Source organism: Aspergillus pseudoviridinutans (assembly GCF_018340605.1).
Source record: "Aspergillus pseudoviridinutans IFM 55266 DNA, scaffold_8, whole genome shotgun sequence".
NCBI lineage: Eukaryota > Fungi > Ascomycota > Eurotiomycetes > Eurotiales > Aspergillaceae > Aspergillus > Aspergillus pseudoviridinutans.
Genome location: NW_025091288.1, coordinates 1,249,599 through 1,272,907, shown reverse-complemented (window position 1 = coordinate 1,272,907; position 23,309 = coordinate 1,249,599). Strand labels below are relative to the sequence as shown.

Below are 23,309 nucleotides of genomic sequence, written 5' to 3'. Positions count from 1 at the left end.
AATAAAACAAGGGACAAAGAACGAAAAAAGAGAGGCTTCCCGGCAAGCCTGAATAATATCCCGCCGTTAGTCGAACCATGAAGTTGATGTTACGGGGTCTATGCCCGCAAGCAAGCATACTGGAAGTGATCCCAGGAAAGAGGCCTGTGGGGTAATATTGTTTGAGCCTATCGATCGATTACCTTCGACCTAATGGCTTGACACTTTAGGTCAGAAATCAGCTTCCGTTGTGTTGAGAACATGTCGTGGTGTATGTATGCCTACGAACTTCGTCTGGGACAACACCTAGATGATGGATGCTTCCCATCAATTCGGTCGGAGGTATCCCTCGTAGCGGCGTTGTTCCTGCTGGCAATCCGGCGTCTTCATTGCCGGAGGTAGATCCAATCCCAGATAAGGTGGGTTGGTGCTCTGGAGCTTTTCATGTCCAGAAATATTAGAACAAATGGATAGAAATTCTCCACCTATGCTCTGGTTCAGAGGCAGTCCTCATGCTGAGATGCCTGGTTGCCTCTGATGAATGAAGTGTTTGAATGATCGCCAATAATCCTCAATTCTTGCATCACTATATCAAGATCGATCTTACATTCTACCAACCCCTCCAACAGATTTCCTCCATACACCATGCATGCCCTTGGTTACATTTATGATTCTTAAATATAAATAGGAGGTGTGAAATTTGCCTCATCACGCAAAGTGAAGCTAGATTAGTTGATTCAATTTAAACATAAACATCTCATTAAGCTGAGTTCAAGGGAAAAGATCATGCATGGGTATCTAAATATGCAGCGAAATCAAGACTCCACTCACCAGTGGATGGTAGCCTCCTGATTCCATCAAGTCCACCTTTGAAACACCAAGCCATAAGGCCAAATCTGGCAGCTCACACCAGTAGTCATGGCCATGAACAAATAGGGAGGAACAGACTCAGTATGAAGGTAACTCGGAATATTCGGGGGAGATTGTGGATAGCGGGAGATAGGGAATTTGGGCGGGGGCGAAGGGAAGCCAGTTGGGACAGAAGGACGACTTGTGATTTGGGTGACTGAATCTCTCATTCACATGACATCTGTCCCATCTCTTTCTGAAATTGTGCTCGCCGTGTTTAATGCAGGGATACCTGCTGCTGGTTCAAGCGTTCGTTGCTTTTCATCAGCAACACGAACACTCCCACGAGATCCCTTCACTAAATGACCGCTCTCCATTCTATCCTGTATCATTTCATCGAGTATGCGCGAGACTTCGTCCATGCTCTTTCCATCTGGCCCTTTCTCATAAGATTCGGGCGACGAAAGGGAACCAGCTGCACGACCATACGACGGCATAATACCGCCATTGCTATTCAAAGACGTACGCTTGATTTTGGGGTCCGCAGCGCATGGGTCTGTTGTAACATGTGCGAGATCCCAATGTCGTGCGGCAGACCGAAGTGCTGCAAGCATTCGATCCTTATCATCCAGCTGCAAGCGGAGTTCGTTGATTTCCATATCCTTCTCACGGAGCAAAGCCCTGAAGTCCGGCTCTTCTGAGGGAGCATTTACTGCCTTCACACCCATAGATATCCGAGAGTGACTTGAGCGACGGGCTTGCAGTAGGCGTCTCTCTAGGGTTGAGATATATCGATTCTTATCGTTAAGATCAGCTTGTAGAGCAGCAATCTGTCTCTGGGCGCTTGCTCTTCCGTCTGCAAACTCCCCTATAATTTCGTCCTCTTCGTGTTCAAGAGGTGCATTCTGATACGGCAAGTTCGCCAACACTTCAGTGCTGTTGGTGGACAGGAAGGAAACAGGCCGTGCGGATGAAAATCCGCATGCGCCCAATGTTGATTGACTCACAGACGACCGCAGAGACCGAGAAATGGAGTCAGTAGTAGACATCCTAGAAAGACGCCCGAAGGCGGCTATGCCGTTATGACTATTGACTCCAGTTGATTTGGAGCAAAGGATCAGACGATTGAGATGTTCAATACGTTCTTTCAGCGCTGTTCGAGCTAGTTGCATTTCAAGCATTTGCTCCTCGTGGCGCACCTTTGCCTCCTTCTCCAATTGTTGCTCTTCCAGTTTTAACTCCTTCTCAGCTTGATCCTTTGCCTGACTTTCAAGCTGACTGCGTAGTGTTTGAATCTCCATGCGGTAGCGCTCCAGAAGAACTCGGCTGCCCGCATCGCCCCCGCCACTGCCGAAGGCTTCCTCTGCCCTCTTAGCGTGACTGACGATGCTGTTCTTGGCACGGGCAGCGAATTTCAGCGTGTTTAGAGTCTCATTCGAGAGTGAGCCCGCTGTTGCTGAGCTGCCAGACCCATCAATCTGAATTGTACAGAGGATGCTCACGAGAGAATTCCCTGAGAGAGCCGGTTGTAGCAGCCGTGTAAGCTTGCTATCACGATACGGAAGATGTCTGCCCTCGCGATCAGCTGGGGTTCCGCCCTTATCCTTGTTCTCCGAGAGCTTTGCGATAATCGTGCCTAATGTGAGTAAGCTTTTATTTATATGAGCACCTTCCGTCCGACGCTCTTTATCCTCTGCAGCGCGCTCAGACCCAGCCAAATCGATCAAGCTAAGGGTCGACACCCTGACTCCCCCTGGGGCCATGCCGGAGCGCCGTTCTTGGGATGGGTTGCTTGTTGGCGCTCGTTCTCTGCTCTCCACAACAATCTGGACGACCGCATGACTTCTCGAACTACGAGCATTGAACTGCGTGCTGCCCGTTCTCCGTGCAAGATCACCTCTGGCAATTACACGCAGGAGTTGTGTAGGACTCTGCACAATCTCTTCCTTCAACGGAGTCGCATACACACCTCGTTTGCTGTCTTCGCGGAGTTTGATCTCCTCCTGCTGAGAACCCGCAAGCCCAGTAGACCCCGACGTAGAAAGGAGGTCATGAATCTTTTCATTGTAGATCTCCAGATAGCTGACGCGAAGCAGAAATTCCCGGTGAGGTGTCTCTCGGATGAAAGAGAAGATATCCGTTATTGCTAATGGTATAACACCTGGAGAAGTTGCTGTCCCTTGCATAGAGAAGGTCTTTCCAGTCCCGGTCATGCCATAGGCAAAGACCGTTCCGTGATACCCTTCCATAACCCTTCTCACAAGGCGCTTGGCCGCGGCGTCGTAGACTCTGGCATTGTGCTCGTGCGGCGGAAAGACATTGTCTGTTGTAAAAGTAGATTGATCAATCAGCCATGCGAATCGTTAGAAAGGTCTTGATCTAGGTGTGCGCACCATATAAATAGTCGACTCCGCCTTCCTTTCCTTTATAGGAGATTAGGCCGCGTCGACCGTCAACAACCCAATCGCCGTCAGAAGCCGAACCATCTGTCCCGGTCAGATTGGGACGTACACGGACGCTGACGATCACATTTCCTTTCACTTGCTTGTTTTTCGAATTTGCCTTGGCGATCCCTGTAGCATCATCCGGATCTTCACACGTGGTCGCACTTGTTGAGTACGATCCTTGGGCTGACGAGCTTCTGCTCTGTGTAGGAGAGGCTTCTTGTTCTCGTGAGTCTGAGACAGTGCCATTTCTGCCCTCCCCATGTCCGTTCAATAGGGAAGGGGGTCTTGAACTTCGATAACTGCTGGTAGTTCCTGAACTTAACCTGGAACCACTCTTGACTCTCGCGCTGCCAAGCGGAATATTATTAGATCCGGAGATTGCGGAAGCCACAGAAGAACGGCCATTGACTTTTGGAGGTTGGGGAAAGGCCGCGATGCTTATCGTCCTGCGAAGCGACTTCTCAGGACTGGCCGGACTCCGACCTCCCGACGCTGACCTCAGGCTGCCTTGGTTAGAAATTGAACTTGATAACGGGGACCTGTGAAAATTCGATCTAGGGCTGGAGGGCGTGCGCAATTTGGAAGTTGAATGTGAGGGAGATGACGCCCTCTGTATTTCCGTTGATACGGGCAAGCTCTTTCTGACTTTCGCAGCTGGCAGCGGCGGCAGAGCACCTGCCGGAGGACTTGCGGCCGGTCGGGACGGTTCTGGTATGGTGGACATAGAGCGTTTATATATTTGAGGTCTTTCGTGTTTGTTTGTTGCACTGTCGTGATAATGGACCGACTTCAGAAGGGGTTCAGATTAGAAGTGGCATGGTCATGGGGGGAAATGAAGGTGCGCGAGCTTGAGAAGCCGATATGCAGGCCTAGAAACTAGGCTATCAGATGAGCTGGCAAAAGTCAGATAGGAGGTCGGGTACGGAGTATATGGAGCATCATTATGGCGACAAAACAGGAGGGTCCCGGTTTATGCCTCGGATGAATTGATCAGAAATGCGAGCATGCTTTTTACAAACTAGATCAAAGCAAGACAAGCCCCACTGGCGCTGACACTGTTCGTAGAAGGCCATGTCGGAGGAACAGAGAAAAAAAATGCATAGATAGAGAGAGAAATATACATACAAGCTGAAGCCAGAGAACTTACAGTAATATGACGACTGTCTCCTATTCGCTTTGTAGACCAGTAAACCACCTCGAGTACTTGAGATGATACAAGATCTGGAGCTTGCTGGCGCATTCAATAGAGGTTGAATCTGAAGCCTCCAGCAGCCAGAACCAAACAATGGGGCCTATGTGGCTCTTCGATGTTGTTATGGTCCAATTGACTCACTCCAAGCAACTGCTCGGAGCGTTTTCTTGTAGCGTTTCTGGGTAATACCAATGGAGGCAGCGAGAAATGATCTCGGGTAATATCGATGAGCGAGCGCAAGAGAATTTACAGGCAGAGACGACGGCTAGGATGAATAGCACTGTAAATAAGCGTAGAAGAGCCAGGTGTTGGACTGAAGATGGTCAGGGCCGTCGTCCTCCATCCTTTTAGCTCGATTTTCTTAGTCGCGCCTAGTCTGGTAGACACGGACGGAGTAAAGGGAGAGCGGGACTGAATCTCCCCTTCCATATTGTCTAAGGAAGGACAGGGAGAAATCAGTTTTTCCCAACTCCTACCTATCAACGACATGAATAATTCACAGTCGTGTTTAGCTTAAATGAAATGAATCACAAACTGGTATTGAGTGCTAATCTACGATGAAGTTACAATGATTATACTTCTATCCCACGGATTAGCACGCAATATATAATTTATTCTGCTTATTATGCTGTCTGTATTATTACAGGTGATTATTGTGTTGGCGGAGTTTATTTGATGAGTACTTGGTACTCGGTACTTGTTTTATCCCTATAAAGGATGGTGAAGAGTTTTTCTGTCAAGATATCCAAGACCTGAAGTTGCTGTCAATATGCGCGAGTGCTTTATAGTGACCCTGTCATAGACCAGCTGTTCAGCGGTCTTCACAATAAAGTGGTCAGCATCTTGATTAGAGCCAAAACAGACCATCACAGAGTAAACAGACCAAAATATGGTACCTGAAGTTGAGGGGTACCTCGGGTGGATATGGTGCTTTAGGTTATTAACTGTACCTTAGTTAGGTTAAGGTACGATGCTTGATAAGCACTAGATACCAGTCCACAGGGGTAAAATACGTCCCCGTATTTTCCGTACCTAAGGACATCTACGAGTGAGTCTAGATACTAAGGAACCTACATACCCACCTTGCCTTAAGGTAGGTAGGTTCCCTCCTGGACAGGCACTCCATACCAAGATATAACTTAACTTTATCATTGTACAGAAGTAACCTTCCAAGGGTTGAAGCTACCTTACAGTAAGATGACCTAGGTACACAGGGAAAAGATCATTCAGATACGCATATGCTTGATTATGTCCTGATTCCCGTGTTATTTTTTCCAGCCTCGAATCTGGTTGATAGTGTTTCCTAGTGCTACTAAGTACTTATGTAATAATATAGCATTATGGGCACCTTGAGTACCTGATACCTGCCTTAGCCCAACGAGCACCTTATAAATACATGGAAACATAAGGTATATCGATAGGATTATCTGTCTTACATTAAATGCCTACATAGAAGTCATCCAGTGCTGACTTCTATGTTAAGATTAGATGACCTAATAACTCATTACCTCGACGCAAGGCCCTCTACGCAAGGCCCTCTATGCTCTGAAAGCTGATATCGTCACTTAGTTATTCGACGCAATATACGTAACTAACACTAAAAGTGACATATCGACCCGCATGATAGAAAGTTGTGGTAAAGTTCATGAGGTTCGTTCTTGTAACCAGTCTACTCTCGAAGCCTTCTAGAGATAGTCAACATTATTGGCTCCATACCATTCCTAAAAGTCCATACTCTCTGACTGAAGGCTTGAAAAGCTTGATGCAACATTACACTCTACATTCATCAATACAACACCAGAAGTTGTGCGTGAAACACCAAACAATCCATGTTAGAGGATCAACTGCCCGTCTGGAGAATTGCGAGAAATATATCATTTCCAAAGTATCCACAAAGGGTCAGATACCTGTTTCCTATATATCGTATCGAGTCAATGCGTACTAACTGCTACTTGAGTCTGCTAGAAAGGTAGGGCGTACCCTGACCCTACCGCACTTCAAGGACGGCGAGTGTCTCTCACCACCTTGGAGTACCTCAACAGCCACAGGAAATGTCTCTCGATGAGCTCCGGTGCGATATCAAGTTCGACGTATTTGAGATTTATCGTGCACAAGGTAGGTAATCCCTTTATTGAAAGACTGTAGCGGCTCAGCCGTCTTTAACTGCCAAAGACTTCCAAGGAGGGCAGGATTCATGGTCTGCAAATCTGCTCAGGCACAGTGGTGATGTTCTCTCGAACTCAAATGAATCAAACACCGGGGTTTAGCCGTGAATGAGACAAAGGTCGTCAATACGTAGACATCGCTCTGGAATGAGAGCTTGAAAGGGCGGGCTCGGTGCCATTTCGGACGTTGAGCATCAGATATAGAGTCCACTATATTTAACGCCTGACGGTCATGAAATCTAGCTGTCGAGCGGCATTCTTGAATGGACCGTCGTCCAGCTCGCCACCCCGCCTTGAGAGATCGTCACCCATTTTCTTACTTCCACCCGATTTACGAGGAAGATCCTCCTTAGCCGTCGGCCTTGGCTCGGTCGACCACCAGCCGTGCTGTAGAATTTGGTAAGCCGTGCTCCGCTTCCTTGGATCCAACGTGCACATCGACATAAGTAGATCTGCACCCACTGGACCTGCCGTGGGGAATTGCCGTAAGAAGAAATCACGACCCTGTAGTGGAACAGTGCTTTGCCTATCCGAGGGGATATAATTGGGCAACGTACTGACTCCCGGCCAATTCTCTTCGGAAGGCGTGCCGAATGCTTCACATATTTTCGAGATTTGATCAATGTCCGAATTTCCGGCAACAAACGGAACTCTCAGAAGGAGTTCAGCAAATACCATCCCCATGGACCACACATCAACGGCCCCAGAGTACTGCCGGGCACCATAAAGCAGTTCGGGCGGTCGATACCAACGGGTTATGACCTGATGTGTCATATTTAAATAGGGATCTGCAAATGATCTAGCCAAGCCGAAATCCGCCAGCTTGACCTCACCATCACTGGCAATGAGAAGATTGTTGGGTTTGATGTCTCGATGTAGCACAAAGTTTTCGTGGCAAAACCAAACACCTCTAGCAAGCATTCCCATCCAAGCCTTCACATCTGCAACACCGTAGTGGATATTTTCATCCTTAATGAGCATCTCCAGATCGCCACGTGGTAAATATTCCAAAACCAGATTGAGATTTTGGTCTTTAGAAGAGAATACATCGTGGAGAGCTATTATATTGGGATGCGATAACTCTTGTAGATATTTCACTTCGCGAATGGCATCCATAGGAAGACCGTCCTTGTACTCAGTATTGACTTTGATTTTCTTGATCGCCACAAATGACGAGGGGTCGTCGCGAAGATGCCCAAGATATACGACGGCATAGGTACCCTCACCCAGCTTCTTGTCTATATATATATGTTAGTGAAGAAAGCCGAAAAAGAAAATGGGTAAAAGGATAGAGAAACTGGTACCGTACCCTTGACATATTTGTGCTGAATGTCTTCATTTAAGAGCTCTGTGAGTTCACGGTCAATATCTGATTGTAATGTAGGTGCGCCTCGCTCTTCATTGTCTGATTTTTGGGTAGAAAAACCCCGCAATTTAATTGCTGCACTTGAAGATGATGCTGTAGCTGACGGTGACTGGGAAATTGAAGGTGAAAGTGCCATCGCTCGAATCTCTTCTGGTTGGATTTCGTAGTCTTCACAAACGAATTGTGAAGAGAGATGGCTTTGAACCTAGGACATCAAGACTTTGAAAGCAATACAAAGCCTACAGATGAGAAGCCGAGATGTATTCATGAGGAAATCGTTTGACAGAATCCTCGAAAGGATAATTGACTGAAGATATGGCGTACTAAGACGCCATTGGTAGTTGCGAGTTCGGACTATTATTGATCCCGACGATCACTGTAAAAGTTGGGGATCCATAAATTTCCAGATGTCAAGAGAATCAGCAAAGAAAAAGAATTATCTGAGGGCAGTGTCCCTTTTCGAACCCTTCCAAAACCGTTCTCAGCAATAAGTTGTCTCCAATTGTGCCAGTATAGACATTTAATATCTTGAGCTCGCCTACCATGAAGCTGTGCAGTTCAAATCTGGGTACTTTGTCTTCGAGACTTATCAAACCATTCACTCTCACCATCCAATGCACTCGTTGTTTCCACAAGAATGCTGCCGCTCCCTCTGTTCCTTCCCCGACGCCATTCGTTCCCGACGTCCAGACCTTCCTTACCTTGATCGGTCGTGATATGAAAAAGCACGCCAGCAAACTGTCGTCTTGGGACAAACTTTTCACCCTCAACTCCACCGAACTCCGTGAAGTCGGCATCGAGCCTGCGCGCCAACGACGATATTTACTTCGCAAAAGAGAGAAGTTCAGGCAGGGTATTTACGGTCCTGGTGGTGATTTGGAGCATGTCATCGATGGAGCTGCCCAATTGCGAGTAGTCGCAGTGCCTGTGCCGGGCACCCACACAACCAGAGGTGAACGAGAGTCGAGCCCTCAGGACTCCTCGGCCAACTTATCACCCGGTATGAAGCGAATGATTGTAAATCTCTCACCAGATGCTACCGGCTATGAGCATGAGCCCTCCAGACCCCTCAAGAAATATGCACATATGAAGATACACCGTGGCTCTTTGATTAGGGGACCCTTCCTGCAACCAATCAAGGGAACAAACGGCAGCGCCGCTCTGATCAAGGTCCAGGAAGGTATGTGGGAGGATAGGCTGGGACACAAAGTGGACGGTGGTGAAAGGAGACGCGCTGAGGTCCGCGCCAAAAAGAGGAGCGAGGAACGGAGGAAGGGCACGGCATAAGCTATTTCCCCTTTTATGTTGAATCTGTGGTGTCTCAGACGCAGTTCTACGTATGTGTATATTACTCTCACCATCGTGCCCTGTATTATCCATCTTCATCACAATGCTGTGCCCTACGGCCAGTTTCTTTTCTCCAATGGGGCTTTACAATGAGTAAGGCAGGGACACGGGCGTGATTCATGTGGCTCATCGACCTTAGCGACTTATAAAAACATTATCTATTCCTCATAATATGCTATGAAATCAATACAGTATAGAACTTCAAAGTTGAACATCCAGAGATTAAATGCTGTACAAGTTCTGGAACCGGGAACTGCCAAAAGAGATGGCAAGAATACCCAGAAGTGATAACGAAATTACCTACCATGCAATCATATCAAGAACAGGCATTGATCGAGAGATCACGATCAGGCTTTCGTAGCGGACTCGCGCTTTTCAAACTCCACAAAAGATCGGCCCAGCGGTTTGGAGAACAGAGACTGGTAGAATTAGCAAGTAGGATTTCGACGTTGAATTGCACAAGTATAACTCACAGAGTAATCTGTGTCGGGGATGCCATCGACACCTGGCAAATTACGGAATTTGAATAACCGCACAAGTACAGCTGTGATTGTGCCAAGCTGAAGGTATGCAAATTGCTCGCCAATGCACCTGTGCCGTCCAGCGCCAAAAGGAAGGTACGGGCTATTGGTGCCCTTGTTAACTAAGCCATAGCCATAATCAACTTTTTCATCGTCCTCAGCGCTAGCCGCAATGTTCTCATCCCAACGGTGAGGGTCCCATTCGATTGGGTTTGGGAAATGCTCCTCAGACCTGGCAGTGACGCCTGGAGAAGAGAGAACATTATGAGATGTCGGGATCACATATGAAGTACCATCCACAGCCATGGGATTCTTCACGGCTCGAATGATCGAGTGAATCGGTGCATGCAAGCGTAAAGTCTCCTTGATGACCTTGGCGTGCAAATCCAGCTTCTGCAAATTGTCATACGTGAGTGGAGGCAAATCGGATCCGAGAACACGAATTTGCTCCTGATATAGCTCTTCCATTACATCAGGCCGCGTCGCAAGGCGCAGAACAATCCAGGCAGCAGTAGACGAGGAAGAATGCTGACCCGCCATCAACAAAGCAATCATCATATGAGCGATTTCCTCATCAGGAACCGGTGTGCCGTTCTTGTAAACGCAGGACATGAGGTTCCAGACCATGTCTTCAGAATCCTTCTTGCTGCCTGCCTGACGGCGTGCTTTGATGATTTCCATATAAGTTTCGGTCAATTTGCGCTGCGCAGCATCCCTTTTGCGGTTGTGTGGCAAGGGGGCCCAGGGTAACATGAAGTTGATAGGAGCGAAGCCCATGTCAAGGTCATGGTACAACTCTGCGAATGTGGAATCGAATTTGCTTCGAACTTCTTTCCCTTGAAGCGAGCGGGAAGCAGTGTAAATGGTGATTTCAGCGATTGTTTTGCATACATCGAAGACGCCCTTGTGTCCCTGGAAGGCCGGAGAATTTTTGACAAAGCTCTCTACTTCATCCGTAATTAGGGGAACATAGGATCGGAGCGCATCAGAGGTGAGGCCGTATTTGACGAACTAGGACTATTAGTCGCTGGATCCAAGGTGTGCTTTTGCCAGAGTCGCTTACCTTCTTCTGCTCCATAAGCTTAGCATTAGGGCAGTCATACACGACATGTCGACCAAAAACAGGCGTAGTCAGTGGCGAATAGACCTCCTCAGCGCAAACATCTCGCAGCTTGCCGTTTAGAATGAAATCATTGCCCTTCGTACCAAGATACACCGTTGTCTTCTTGCCAAGGAGAACGAATGTGAAGATATCGCCATACTGCCGGGCAAAGAAAGTTAGCTAGACACATAATTTGGCTGCGACAATGCAAACCTTTGCGCGGCATTCGAAAAAGAACTTGTATGGGTCAATGCCATAACTGATGGTGCTGCCAATAAAGGGAAACCAGTGGAAGACCACTGGAGGCTCATGAGGATTTTTGAACAGAAGCTGCTGCAGGACATTGATAATGACAGATACAGCGAGGATGGTCAGTAGTCCGACCCCAACAAGCACCCATGTTGACTGCGTCGAGCAATGCTTGCAGATGCCGTCGAGAATAAATGCGATAAGGCCCATCGCTGCAGCACAGTGTTCGGATTGATCAACCGAGTACCTGTCGCAGCGAATAAAGGAAGGTTGAGTGTCTCGCCTAGAGGCACCCTCCTAATTTGAACAGAAACGGACGAATTTTGAGAGACCTCAAGAACGCACGAACTGACAAACGAACCGAGAGACAGGAGTTGGGGAAAATAAAATGGAGATGGGAAGAAAAAGGATAGGTATCTGCTGGTTGGCTTGTTTTTCCTGCAAGTATCCAGTCACCGCCCATGGATCCCTTCTTATTCTTATTCACTCACCAGCCACGAGTCGTTAAACCCCTGGACTAACTGGCCCTAGTTGCGCTAGACTAATCTGATTTGGCAAAGCAACCTATGGTAAGGTTCCTTGAATAATCACGCCACTTCAACGGAGCCGGATGTCTAAAACAATGATATCTCATGGTTGATGTAAAAGAGTACCACATATTGCCAAGGATTCAAGGCATTGTGAAAGGCACAAAAGAGGGAGAGCTGAGAATCGCGACTACAAGGTACTGTACATTTGTCTCTAATTTAGCTTTGCTGGAACAGACGAAGATGCAACGGTATTGCCTGGTGGTCACAGGTAATCTACTAACTTCAGAAAGTCAGATAGGAGGCAGGGCTCATGATGCTGTGCAGCAGTCATTGTCCAATCTCCTTCTGTTCGGGGTAGCATCAACTGACAGGTGGACACACGACTGCTACAACATAAATGAGCATATAAATACTGGTCATTGTGTGGCGCTTTTGATATCATTATTCTCGTACTCGAGGTTTAAAGGGCTCTTGACTGTCAGGCGGCTGAACTGGGCGATCATCCCTTTGCAACATCCCAACGTTAACATGATGCGACTTTGATGTGAATAAGACGGCCTCCGATCACTTATAATGAGTTGTTGGATCTTCCTCAAACAACACTGGGTCACCGCGCTCTCCAAGATTGACGAATTCCTTGGGAGCGCTATTCTCATCGGGCGGAGCCTCATTTCGATGGATAGCATGGGCTGGCTGGTTGTGCATGCGCTTGCCAGCATTATTCTTGTGGAAGACCTTCACAGGAGCACCAGATCCTTCGTTGTGTTCGCTAAAATGAGCGTCATTGATGCTGCTGAGCAATGTGCGCTCGCGCTCGACTTTGCGTCTTGAGAAGTCGAGCTTTCCCAGCGCACCAGTCAGCCCCTCTGTGCTATCGGAAACGCTCATGTATTTCCCGGTAAGCCAAGGATGTTCTAGACATTCATCCACCGTGATTCTCTTCTCAACATCAACTGTAAGCATCCTGTCTATCAGGTCCAAAGCTGGGTCGCCCACAGAATCCCAATACGGTGATGGATAATCGAATCTGCCCATTTTGATCTGCTGTGCCAATGTGAAGGGGTTTTCGCGCGTGTAGAGCTCGTCGGAGAAAGGGGGAAATCCGCAAAGGCATATGTATAGAACGACTCCCAATGACCAGATGTCCACAGCCTTGGTGTATCTTCGACGACGAGACTCCTGTAAGATCTCTGGAGCGACATCTAAAGAAATCAGAAATGACGAATTCTCAGCTGGCTGGTAGTCAACTTACAACTTGGTGTCCCACACCTATGAACAAAATGGATCAGTTATGGCAAAGGAGAAAAACGGTCTGAAGAAAGAGAAGGCAGCACATACAGAGTGGTGGTGAATGAATCTTCCCCGATGATCTTCGCAAGTCCAAAGTCACCAAGTTTCACAGTCAGCTTTTTGTCTGCTACAAGTATATTCTCGGGTTTAATGTCTCGATGGACGATGCCACGATCATGCTGTGTTTGAATCAGTCCAAGTCTCCTTTTCCGTCAGGGGTTTGCCTCCCATCTACAAAATTGATGGTTGAATGGCAGCGTAGATTGCGATCCAATGAACAAAGAGCTTACCAGGTATTTCAGACCCTCAAAGAGCTGAACGAAGATATGGCGGGTTTCTTCTTCGGAAAATTTTTGTCTGCTAACAATCAGATTAAAGAGCTCGCCCTCAGGTGCAAGCTCGAGAACGAGATAAACGCCATCAGCTTCGTCGAAGGTGTCCTTCAAGCACAGAAGATTCGGGTGATTGACCCCCATTAAGAGGCCAATCTCTTGCTGCAAGGACTCAGTCTGAGACTTCTGAGAATCTCCAGGACGTCTCTCAAACACTTTGACGGCATATCGAGTGCCAGTCGCACGTTCCACACATAAGTAAACGGTTGCAAAATGACCTTTTCCGAGCTGCTGAAGCAACCGATACTGCTGGCGGAAACCGTTCGTGTCTCTCGTCCGGGGATATCTAAAAACGAATCGCGCTTCATCCAGGATGGTGATTTCATCGCCATCTTCAAGCTCGCGATACTTGTTTCGCCCGATAATGGCATCATTTACAAAGGTGCCATTGCTGGACAGATCTTCCACAATTGCGATAGAATCGCCGTTCTTGTTTTCGCTGAATATTAAGAAATGTCGATTGGATATTGTGGGAATATTAATAACCAGGTCTGGATGCCGTTAGAATTTTCAGGAAATGAGCACTAGGCGACTGTAAACACCCACCGCACTCTGGATGACGACCGACCAGATAACCCCCAGGAGGTCGATTAAGTCTTTGTCTGCTGATTGGACTCTTGTCTTGAGAGAGCCGGGATTCTTTGCTCGTCTGAGTCTTTGAGTCACCATTCTTGCGAGTATCACAGCTATGGCGCTTTCTCAACACAAGCGCATCTCGAACTTTGTCATCAAGAGGAATCAGATAACCCCAAACTCCCTCTGCTGCTTCATCCTCGACTTCATCGGCGAATGCCCTGGGTGGATAAACGAATTGTGAAAGAGTTTGAGTGTCACCAGGAGGAGATGAACACGGCTTGAGTTGCTCGACACTCGATATAGCTTGGCTAGGACTGTCCGGTGGAGTAGCGGTGACTTCATTCCGAACATCCGTAGCAGTCGAATCTAGTTCAGTCAACGGGGTGGGCAAGTACGTTTGGTCGACCGGGGTCGCTTGCGACTGGTTCTTAGATGTAATTCTCTCGGAGCGTCGAGGCTTCTTTAGATCTTGTGGATCGCCATCTGTGCTGACCTAGAAGGACTTGCTTTTAGCATTGAACGAAGGAGAAGGGAGAGTGCACAGAAGATACATACCCTGCTACGTTTGAGAGAACTCTGTTCGTTCTGAGGTGCCATCATTCATTGATTTCCGTGCCTCGACAGACCTCAGATTGATTCAAATACTGGCGCCTTGGGAGCCTTCGAAAGACAAAGGATAGGCGGATCCAGCTTTTGACCGACCGCGTATCCGAGGCGATGCACGGGTTCAGTATCACGCAGGCGTAGAACCTATCTCATTTCTGCATGGCTGAGAATTGGAGAGATAAATTTCTCAGACAATGCTCTGATAACACCTTGAGTCAAGGTCGAAGGTGAGGATCACGGGTCCGAGAGAGCAGTAAACTTAAGCGGTCAAGTCCAGACCCGGAGACTTGTCTTGACACCAGGTTAGCTTGGATGCGGCAATAGTACCTGGAATTGCTAGACTAAATGCCAATTCAAGAAGAGTATCATCAGGTGTCTAGATATGTTCTAGTATCTAATATTTTGATCCGTACTCGTCCCAGTAGAGAGGATGGTACTTTTGTACCTTGGTACTTGCTTGGTACCCTTACCTGGGGATACGTGAACGCGACCCACTAAAATGTACCTTAACAGCTGAAATGAATAGTCACTGATTCACAGGACTGAGTACGGAGAATGTGTCTACCTAGTAGTAGGGAATCTTAGGTTCTCAGTAACTCAGACGGAAGATACTTTACTACCTTCAGCAGTTGAGCAGTGTGCCCACTGCCTTCCTAATAGAGATACTCTAAGATCGTAGCAAATCATGATTGTATCCTCGATGCCTCTGCTTCCCTTTTCTTGACGTTTGAGCTGACCGCCCTTTGTGCGAATTCTTGTTTCATCAGGTTTATACGAGGCTAAAAATGGGCATTTCAGCATCAAATCAATGTCCTCCTCCCTGTGTAGTCTATCAAGTCCTGCAGAGTTACTACCGTCAGATTTATCCTCCAGGCTTTTCTATTTACCCATGCACGTGTGCTGTCTACGGGCCTGTCATGCTCCTATGTATACGGAGAGTATCTTGCGTTGATTGAGAGTCGAGTCCCGAGCTTACTCCCGTATTTGAATGTAAGGTACTCCGTACACACTAATTACGTATATAAGTGTCTCCGCATGGGGTAACGACTTTACAAAGATAAGGTACCTTACGGAGTACCTAACGTATTTTAGACTTTCAGTATCAAACTCCGTATCGTTCCCCCTGGAGCTACATTCATTGTGTTGAGGTAAGGTACATGTACCTGCCTAGGTAGCCATTTGACTGCAAACATCATCGAAAGCAACAAGCGCTGCTGTACACCAAAACTTTCGCTCCTCTTAAATTAGATGACATCTGTTTTCCAGAGAGTGGACATCCAAGTCAAGGCAACCTCTGACAATGGACTGGTAAGAAATATCGACCACTTTCGACTTTAAGATCAGCGACACTGACCTTACAGAAGCTTCTTCACAAACATCAGACGCCGTGCCTTGGACAAACTTGCAACTTTATCCGTCACGGAAGCAGGCTGCGATGACCTGTCGGACGTCACTCGGCTCTCTCAACGATGTCCGCACCCATCGAGTCGTTCGAACGTCTCGCCAGATGGTGCCGTAAACAATAAGAGAACGATCTCCCAGTTGCCGATGGTATGCGATTTGAATCTGTTTGTGACTGAAAACAACTCAAAACTGATTCACGAAGGATTCTAGAGAATTGGATGTACTTCTCGCTTTATGCGATGCTGCACCTTCGGTTACCAAATTTGATCACGCTTCGAAATTGGTGTCGCAACTGTTCCCCTACCTACCCGAGTCTCATAGCCAGAGCTTTCGGCCGTCCCCTTTCCTGAATGACATGAAGCCTTCACCTTGGGAGACGCTCACTCACAAACTGACATCGTCACTGCTCTCACTGGGCTCTAATTTTCCTCCGTTACGCTCAACTACTCTCCGCGCTGTCAACGAGTACTTACATAGCTGTGTGGATGCTATTGATGCCATTACACCTCTTCAGCGCTACGATTCTGCAGGTGACAAATACGGGGCTGTTCAAGAGCACAAGCGCATACTATCACTCGCCGTTTCTCTTGTTGGATTTTTAGAAGCATCCGCACAGTTTCCTTCACTTTGGTCTGCCGGTGAAAAACTGCAGATTGTTGAGCACGTACGATCCATGTTGTCTGAAAGCTTCATGGTTGCAATTGAGACCGCCTCGTCCACTGTGCGAAATGCGAGCATGGCTGATCCTACATTGAGGGACTGGAGAAGGTACACCCGACAATATGCTGCAAACAGACGTCCTCTAGGCGCTATGCTTCTGCAACAAGGGTTCATGCGTTTCGTCAAATCATGCGCTACTTCCCTTGTGGGAGCACAAAGCTTGTCTGATGAAGAGCTTCTCGACGACTACATGAATGGTGTTGGGATTGCCAGGAGTAGCGATGACGCTGAAATCACCCTCATTGACCGTATAACAGAGATAATTGCTGACGAAATTCAACTCCTTGAGGATGGTTCCGATTATCTTCAACTGGGCTCACCCTGGCAAAAACAGCTCACCTTTTCTGTGAAAGCGTTTGCCCTTATTGGCTACTTGAACTGCGTCATATTGAGTGGAAATGCTGCCAACAGCGGTGCCTTTCTTTCTTGGTTGGAGGACACACTGGCAGACCCCAATCAGATGGCAAGTCTCGAGCTTGCAACGGCCACCCTGAAAAGCATAGCTATCATCTCAAGGATGTCTCTGGCCAGTGCATCCTCTGGAAGCCGCTCTCTTCTGAGGTTCATTATCGAAGGGTGCGTGCTAGGAGAATATACCGGCTCTGTTGCTGGAAAGTGTCTTGCTCAAGTACTTGGCATTCTGTCTCAAGATGCCGTCATAACGACTCTCTACTCGCTCGGGAACGCTTTGAGCCCTGGCTCAGGCACTGACAAGTATTATCATAATCAGCTCTTGAATGAGAATACTGGGCAACCCGACAGTGTTTCTTCCGTTCCACCGCCAATTGGTAATGGTAGTACGGTCTCCATTTCAGCCATTGGTGACCATGATAATGCAACCTGCAGAAACATTCTCCGCGCTATTGTGACAATTGCAACCAGCTCAAATGATGAGAAAATTAGTGCGCTAGCCCAATCAATGCTTTTACAAAAGATCGGCAAAGTCAACATTGCAGTGGATGCTCTCATCATTAGAGAAACTGCCTCCCTTTCCCTGAGCACAGGACAGGCAGAGTTTCAACTCCTGCTCAAATTCTATGACCGTGCTTATCAAGACAGTATCGCCCGGAATTTTAGTGATGTCACAAATGCAGTCAAGGGCGCAATGACATACATATCTCTCGCGCTGAGGAGGGATTCCCCGCTTTTTCGGGTCTATTTGATCCATCTCTTGGAATGTATTGTGAATAAAGGCGATGCAGTAAGTGAAAGCGAGCGGCAAAAGGAGGTTACTCTAGCACCAGAGGCCATCAGTTTTCTCCTCAGACCTCTGGCTCTCCTCATTTCATCAGACGAAGGGGAAACTGGGATACAACAGACAGATGTGATTTTTGACGAAGACATCACTGCCCTGTTTCGTGATGCTTGGTTTAATATCTCTGTTCATGGACTCTCGACTCAGTCAGCTGTTACTCAAAGTCATATTCGAGAACTACGCTTGCTCGCAAAGCACTCTCCGCCCCTGATTGCCGAGAATCGCATAGAGATGCTCGAGAGTGACGTGGAGCTGAACACAATCCTCAGACGCGGAATGAGCCCCCAACGGTTGATAGAGCTCAAGAGAATTCTTACGGCCGAGCTTCCTGATTGCGAATCAGGGATTAAACATCTGAATTATCCGAAAGTGGTCTTTCTCAACGCTTCTTTGTTGGTTGAGAGCCTCCGTGCGTCGTCGGGAAATTGTACCAAAGTTCTCAGTTATTTCCGCGACCCAGCCTTGACTACAGCTGACATGGCCAGTTGCATGAGCTCCATTGCAGATAAAGTCGTCGCTGACTACCTGACCCTGACCCTATCTGCGAACGATGAGAATTTCTCTGTTCCCTACTTGTCGAAGGAATTGGCTCAATTCTTCATGGCTTGCTGTCATCGTATAGAACGAGTGCAGAGCGTCGCCATGCTGTGCGCCGATAAGATCATTAGAGAATGCCCATCGGCTCTCTGTGATAAACATTCCCTTTTTGCTCTTCTTGAATTGCTGACTGTAATGTGGCTATCGTGTCTTGAGGAAGAGCTTGATGAATTCGAGTGGAAGGCTTCCTGCGCATCACCATTGGGAATCGTGAAGGTTGATCTTGCCGACAACTACAATGCCAGGAAGAGAACTCTGAATAGACTTCTTGAGCAAGCTAAAGCATGGGTAGCAGCGGTTATAGATATTGCACCTCTGGATGTGAAAGGCCTTCTCCAGGCGAGTACTTTTAGGAAGGCTTTTAGGATTGATGGCTGACCCGAAGGTAGACATACCTGTCCATTTCCAACGACACCGTTGACGGCAGCCACATTTCGTTAGGTCGTTCATTCGCTCTGGATATGGGCTCCACAATTCCCCGAAGCGATCAGCGACTCGGTAAGATCTTGTTTCTGCACTGGCCGAAACGTCCTAACAGGTTCCGTTCCTAGGATGTATTCAGAGCTCCGGGATTAGCAAGGTCAACGTTGCCTCTGACTTCATTGCTCAATATACCATCCGCCAGCAGTACCGGGCCCCAGATCTGCTCGTGACGAAATATTTGGAACAGGGATCCGAAGAAAACAATGGTTTGTCCGCCGTCTTCTGCCACGTTCTGCAACTGACCTGGAAATATGTAGGCGAAGACTGTGGCAAGATCTCACGGAGCCTCCTGGAATCCAGCGAGCATGTCAAGAATATGCTGCATCGACTCCACGATCAGCTCAAGGCGGGAAATAGTGTTGCCATTTCTGAATTCAGAGATACGCTGCGAAGAGCTGCTGCTGTTTTGTGTGGCTCAGACTACTTTCAGCCCTCAGTTCTTCACCACCTAATCATTTGCCCATTTCAACTGTTCTCAGAGGAGTCGATGAACGTTGGTGTTGCACTGTGGCTCGGAGCGATACATGAGAATCCAAAGCTTGGACCGAGGATTCTCGCAGAAGTGATAGAAGCTTGGGAGGAGACCATTCAACGCAGGAAGGGGTTGTTCGACCGTTCTTTCGAGTGAGTATACTATCGTTCACATTTAGGGTCTCGGTATTGATGAAGTTGCGACTATTCAGCTACGTTGACCCGATGTATACGAAAATTGAGCTTCTTCCTAGTGACAAAGCTCTATTGTTGAAGCAGCAACAGAAGGTTCAGGCAACTCTCGCGCCGCATCTTATTGCCCTTCGTTTTTTCGAGAGCCATTTTAATGCCGTTCGATTAAACAGCTCCCAGAACTGCCGGCTATTCGGTCGTCTTATTGATAGAACGACTGTCGGGCTTCTGCAAACAAGCGGCCACCCCTTGGCTAGAGAGTTGCATTTCCGTATTGTTCTCTTTGGCTTAAGGGTTATACAAGATTCTTATCAACCAGGAAATGTTGCTTTGTGGAAGCTCGGCGATCAAATATTGTCTGCTGCGCTCGATTGGTTCAAGCATGCACCGAGGTTTGTCTACCTTTCCATAACGTCGGAGAGGAGTGCTTATTCTATACTTTAATCAGGTGGTCCTTTGGGGGCAACAGGTTGCAGGTCAAAGCTGAAGACCAAATACTTGACGACGTTAGCCGTGCTTTACGTCGACTGTCGACTGTGCCCTCTCACATACGAGGCAACTTCAAGCCGCTGCAAGCCAAGCATGATCTTCTTCAGCTGCTCATAGAACATGAGAGATCTCGTCTAAGAGTCTGGCTATTTCCTTTAGAAGGGGATCGAAAGCATTTCCAGATATCTGGAAACAGAAACTCCGCAGAGGTTCGTCAATCAATTGTTGTTAGGTGCTAGTAGCTAGCAGTTCATGCCCTTGCATTGTGTTACAAGGGATCTAATGCCTGCTTAGGAAGCTATTCATCTTCTGCGGCTTGCCTGGGCTGAGAGTCCGGGGCTAGCGATCCAACTCTCATCGCGCTACTCGTCCCCGAAGATGAAGATTGATATACGTTGGTTACTGCTCAATTTCCCTGAGAAGGCTTTGGACGAGCCGAGCAGTCTCGAGGTCATGCTGGGTGCAGCACTGCCCTCGGATGTCTCTTTTCAGTTGAAGGTCCGTTTGTCCACTCTTCAATCGTCAAAGACCCAACAACCAAAGGAAAGAAGAGACAGGGAGCTGACTTTACCAGTATTTGTTATATTGGGCAGCAGTCAATCCCACGGAAGCTTTGACTTATTTCTTACCAGCATACGGCAATCATCCGTTTGTTCTACAATACGCCATGAGAGCATTGGAAAGCCACCCCATAGACGTTCGTTTCTACTTTGTCCCACAGCTCGTTCAGGCTTTGCGGTACGATGCACTGGGCTATGTAGAGCGTTACATCCTCGAGACAGCCAAACAATCGCAATTGTTTGCCCATCAAGTGATTTGGAACATGAAAGCCAACTCTTATAAGGACGAAGACTCCCAGATTGTGCGTTATGATACCTCGCTGACGGGCAATTGACTAACATCCAATGACAGCCCGACCCGCTCAAGCCGACTCTTGACCGTTTCATGGACACTCTCATTTCTAGCTTCAGCGACGAGGAGCGTGACTTTTATGAAAGGGAGTTTTCTTTCTTCAACGAGATCACGGGTATATCAGGAAAGCTTCGGCCATATATCAAGAAAAGTAAACCCGAGAAGAAGGCGAAGATCGAGGAGGAACTTCGAAAAATTAAGGTCGAGATTGGTGTATACCTTCCGAGCAATCCTGATGGAGTCGTTGTTGGAATCGACCGAAAGTCCGGTAAACCACTACAGAGTCACGCTAAGGCTCCGTACATGGCAACATTTCGGATTCAAAAAACAAGGAGCCGTGGGGAAGAACGGGATTCCCAGGGCGAATCCCGCCCGTGTACTGCTGGCCACGATGACTCGACGAAGACGTTGTCGGCGCCTCTGCATTCTCCTTCATCCCAAGAGACCTACGAAGTTTGGCAGTCGGCTATCTTCAAGGTTGGTGATGACTGTCGCCAGGACATGCTGGCTTTGCAGATGATCGCGGCTTTTCGCAGCATCTTTGCCAGTGCAGGGCTTGACGTTTGGGTATTTCCCTACAGAGTGACTTCGACGGCCCCTGGCTGCGGAGTAATCGACGTTCTTCCCAACTCCATCTCTCGTGATATGCTAGGTCGTGAAGCAGTAAATGGTCTTTACGACTACTTCATTTCCAAGTACGGTGGGGAGCATTCCATGCGTTTCCAGGAAGCGCGAACGAATTTTGTGAAGAGTATGGCTGCCTATTCGGTCATCTCTTACCTTTTGCAGTTCAAAGATCGGCATAACGGTAACATTATGATCGATGATGCTGGCCATATCATACACATTGACTTTGGCTTCTGCTTTGACATTGCTCCAGGTGGTGTACGTTTTGAGCGCGCACCTTTCAAGCTCACATCCGAGATGGTGGCTGTCATGAGTGGTACTTCACATCCACATGTCCATTCACATGGTGGCTCGAATGGCGGGCTCGGACTACCTGGAGGGCACTCTAACAACCCAACTTCTACACAGCCATACCGGTGGTTCGAATCCTTGGTAATAAAGGCATTCCTCGCATCCCGTCCCTTTTGCACCAAGCTCTCTCATATTGTCTCTTTGATGCTTGACAGCGGCCTGCCGTGCTTCAAACCGGATACGCTCAAGAACTTCCGTGACAGGTTTGTGCTAGAGAAGAATGAGAGGGAGGCAGCCGAGTACATGCGGGAACTCATCCGCAAGTCATACATGAGCGTTTCAACAAAGGGATATGATCAGTTTCAATTGTTGACAAACGGAATACCTTACTGATCAGACATTCTGTTTGTCGGTTACATACCATTTACTTAACTGTATACTCAGGGGGACTATTCTCAGCAGCTCGAACGGAATCTGTCATTCGAATTACCTCTACAATCCCGTTGTCGAAAGTGAAGCCTTCCCGGCCAGTGCTTTCTCGACAAGTATGGAGTCTTGTCATTGAGTTAGGCTACAAAGTTCAAGTGATATCTACTTGTTTAGAGTGCATTTTTGGCTGAAGTGACGATTGGCATTCCTGAGGCAAGATGGCACAGTTGGTCCACCTCAACATCAACTTTCTAAGTTCCTTCCTCATCATCGTATGAAGGCGTGGTTGAATGCCACCCTTGTTATATTTGACATTTTTTGATATAAGTATTGTTTGTCTTCAGTTGGACCAGAGTATATATATAGTTCAGTTTTATTGACAAGACTGACAAGGCTATAAAGAGGCACAAAAAAGGAATGACAAGAGTGGGATTCGAACCCACGCCATCATACGATGATGAGGAACTTGAAAAGTTGATATTAAGGTAGACCTTAACCTCACGCCTTGGACCAACTCGGCCATCTTGCCTAAGCACGCAGTAATTCGAGATATTTAAATATAAGATCTAAGGGGACAATCCAAAGGCCACCAGCAGACAGATCCGAACTGGTAGAGCTATACTGTGGACCTGCGCCAGCAACCTCACTTCACATACTTGCGATCCAGATATACTCAGTTTACCTTTTCGCTGGAACCCGACTTCGTTACAAGTCCTTATTATCAACCCTTTGAGTTGACGTTACAAGTAGCACGGATGCCCTCCGACTCTTAAGTACGTTCTGCATGTAGGGTGTGAGGGTGGTGTCAGAAGGATGTGACGGCATTGG

At 47.7% G+C, this 23,309-nt stretch overlaps 6 protein-coding genes and 1 non-coding gene across 7 annotated transcripts; 2 read left to right on the top strand and 5 right to left on the bottom strand.

Moving 5' to 3' along the window:
* Positions 1–1,058: 1,058 nt before the first annotated feature.
* On the bottom strand, positions 1,059–3,999 carry Asppvi_010548 (putative kinesin family protein (KipA); the record flags this gene model as incomplete). Its single annotated transcript, XM_043306391.1, has 2 exons — positions 1,059–3,151; positions 3,222–3,999. 2 exons carry the CDS (start codon positions 3,997–3,999, stop codon positions 1,059–1,061), a joined length of 2,871 nt encoding a protein of 956 aa, XP_043162326.1.
* A 2,849-nt stretch (positions 4,000–6,848) lies between these two features.
* kin28 (TFIIH complex serine/threonine-protein kinase subunit KIN28) lies at positions 6,849–8,134 on the bottom strand (the record flags this gene model as incomplete). Its single annotated transcript, XM_043306390.1, has 2 exons — positions 6,849–7,870; positions 7,942–8,134. The coding sequence occupies 2 exons, from the start codon at positions 8,132–8,134 to the stop codon at positions 6,849–6,851; spliced, it is 1,215 nt and encodes a 404-aa protein (XP_043162325.1).
* Positions 8,135–8,541: 407 nt separating this feature from the next.
* Positions 8,542–9,285, top strand: Asppvi_010546 (mitochondrial 37S ribosomal protein mS41; the record flags this gene model as incomplete). Its single annotated transcript, XM_043306389.1, has 1 exon — positions 8,542–9,285. The coding sequence occupies one exon, from the start codon at positions 8,542–8,544 to the stop codon at positions 9,283–9,285; it is 744 nt and encodes a 247-aa protein (XP_043162324.1).
* Positions 9,286–9,692: 407 nt separating this feature from the next.
* Positions 9,693–11,427, bottom strand: Asppvi_010545 (cytochrome P450; the record flags this gene model as incomplete). Its single annotated transcript, XM_043306388.1, has 4 exons — positions 9,693–9,764; positions 9,819–10,877; positions 10,930–11,127; positions 11,182–11,427. The coding sequence occupies 4 exons, from the start codon at positions 11,425–11,427 to the stop codon at positions 9,693–9,695; spliced, it is 1,575 nt and encodes a 524-aa protein (XP_043162323.1).
* Positions 11,428–12,311: 884 nt separating this feature from the next.
* On the bottom strand, positions 12,312–14,602 carry Asppvi_010544 (uncharacterized protein; the record flags this gene model as incomplete). The annotated part of the gene is made up of 6 exons (XM_043306387.1): positions 12,312–12,949; positions 13,000–13,016; positions 13,086–13,216; positions 13,328–13,920; positions 13,976–14,498; positions 14,561–14,602. The coding sequence occupies 6 exons, from the start codon at positions 14,600–14,602 to the stop codon at positions 12,312–12,314; spliced, it is 1,944 nt and encodes a 647-aa protein (XP_043162322.1).
* Positions 14,603–15,911: 1,309 nt separating this feature from the next.
* Positions 15,912–22,445, top strand: stt4 (1-phosphatidylinositol 4-kinase STT4; the record flags this gene model as incomplete). The annotated part of the gene is made up of 11 exons (XM_043306386.1): positions 15,912–15,919; positions 15,976–16,162; positions 16,218–18,908; positions 18,977–19,085; positions 19,139–19,276; positions 19,328–19,694; positions 19,754–20,125; positions 20,182–20,431; positions 20,517–20,720; positions 20,797–21,084; positions 21,135–22,445. 11 exons carry the CDS (start codon positions 15,912–15,914, stop codon positions 22,443–22,445), a joined length of 5,925 nt encoding a protein of 1,974 aa, XP_043162321.1.
* A 454-nt stretch (positions 22,446–22,899) lies between these two features.
* Asppvi_010542 lies at positions 22,900–23,010 on the bottom strand. The gene has a single exon. It is a non-coding gene; the product is annotated as a tRNA-Leu (tRNA).
* Positions 23,011–23,309: the final 299 nt, after the last annotated feature.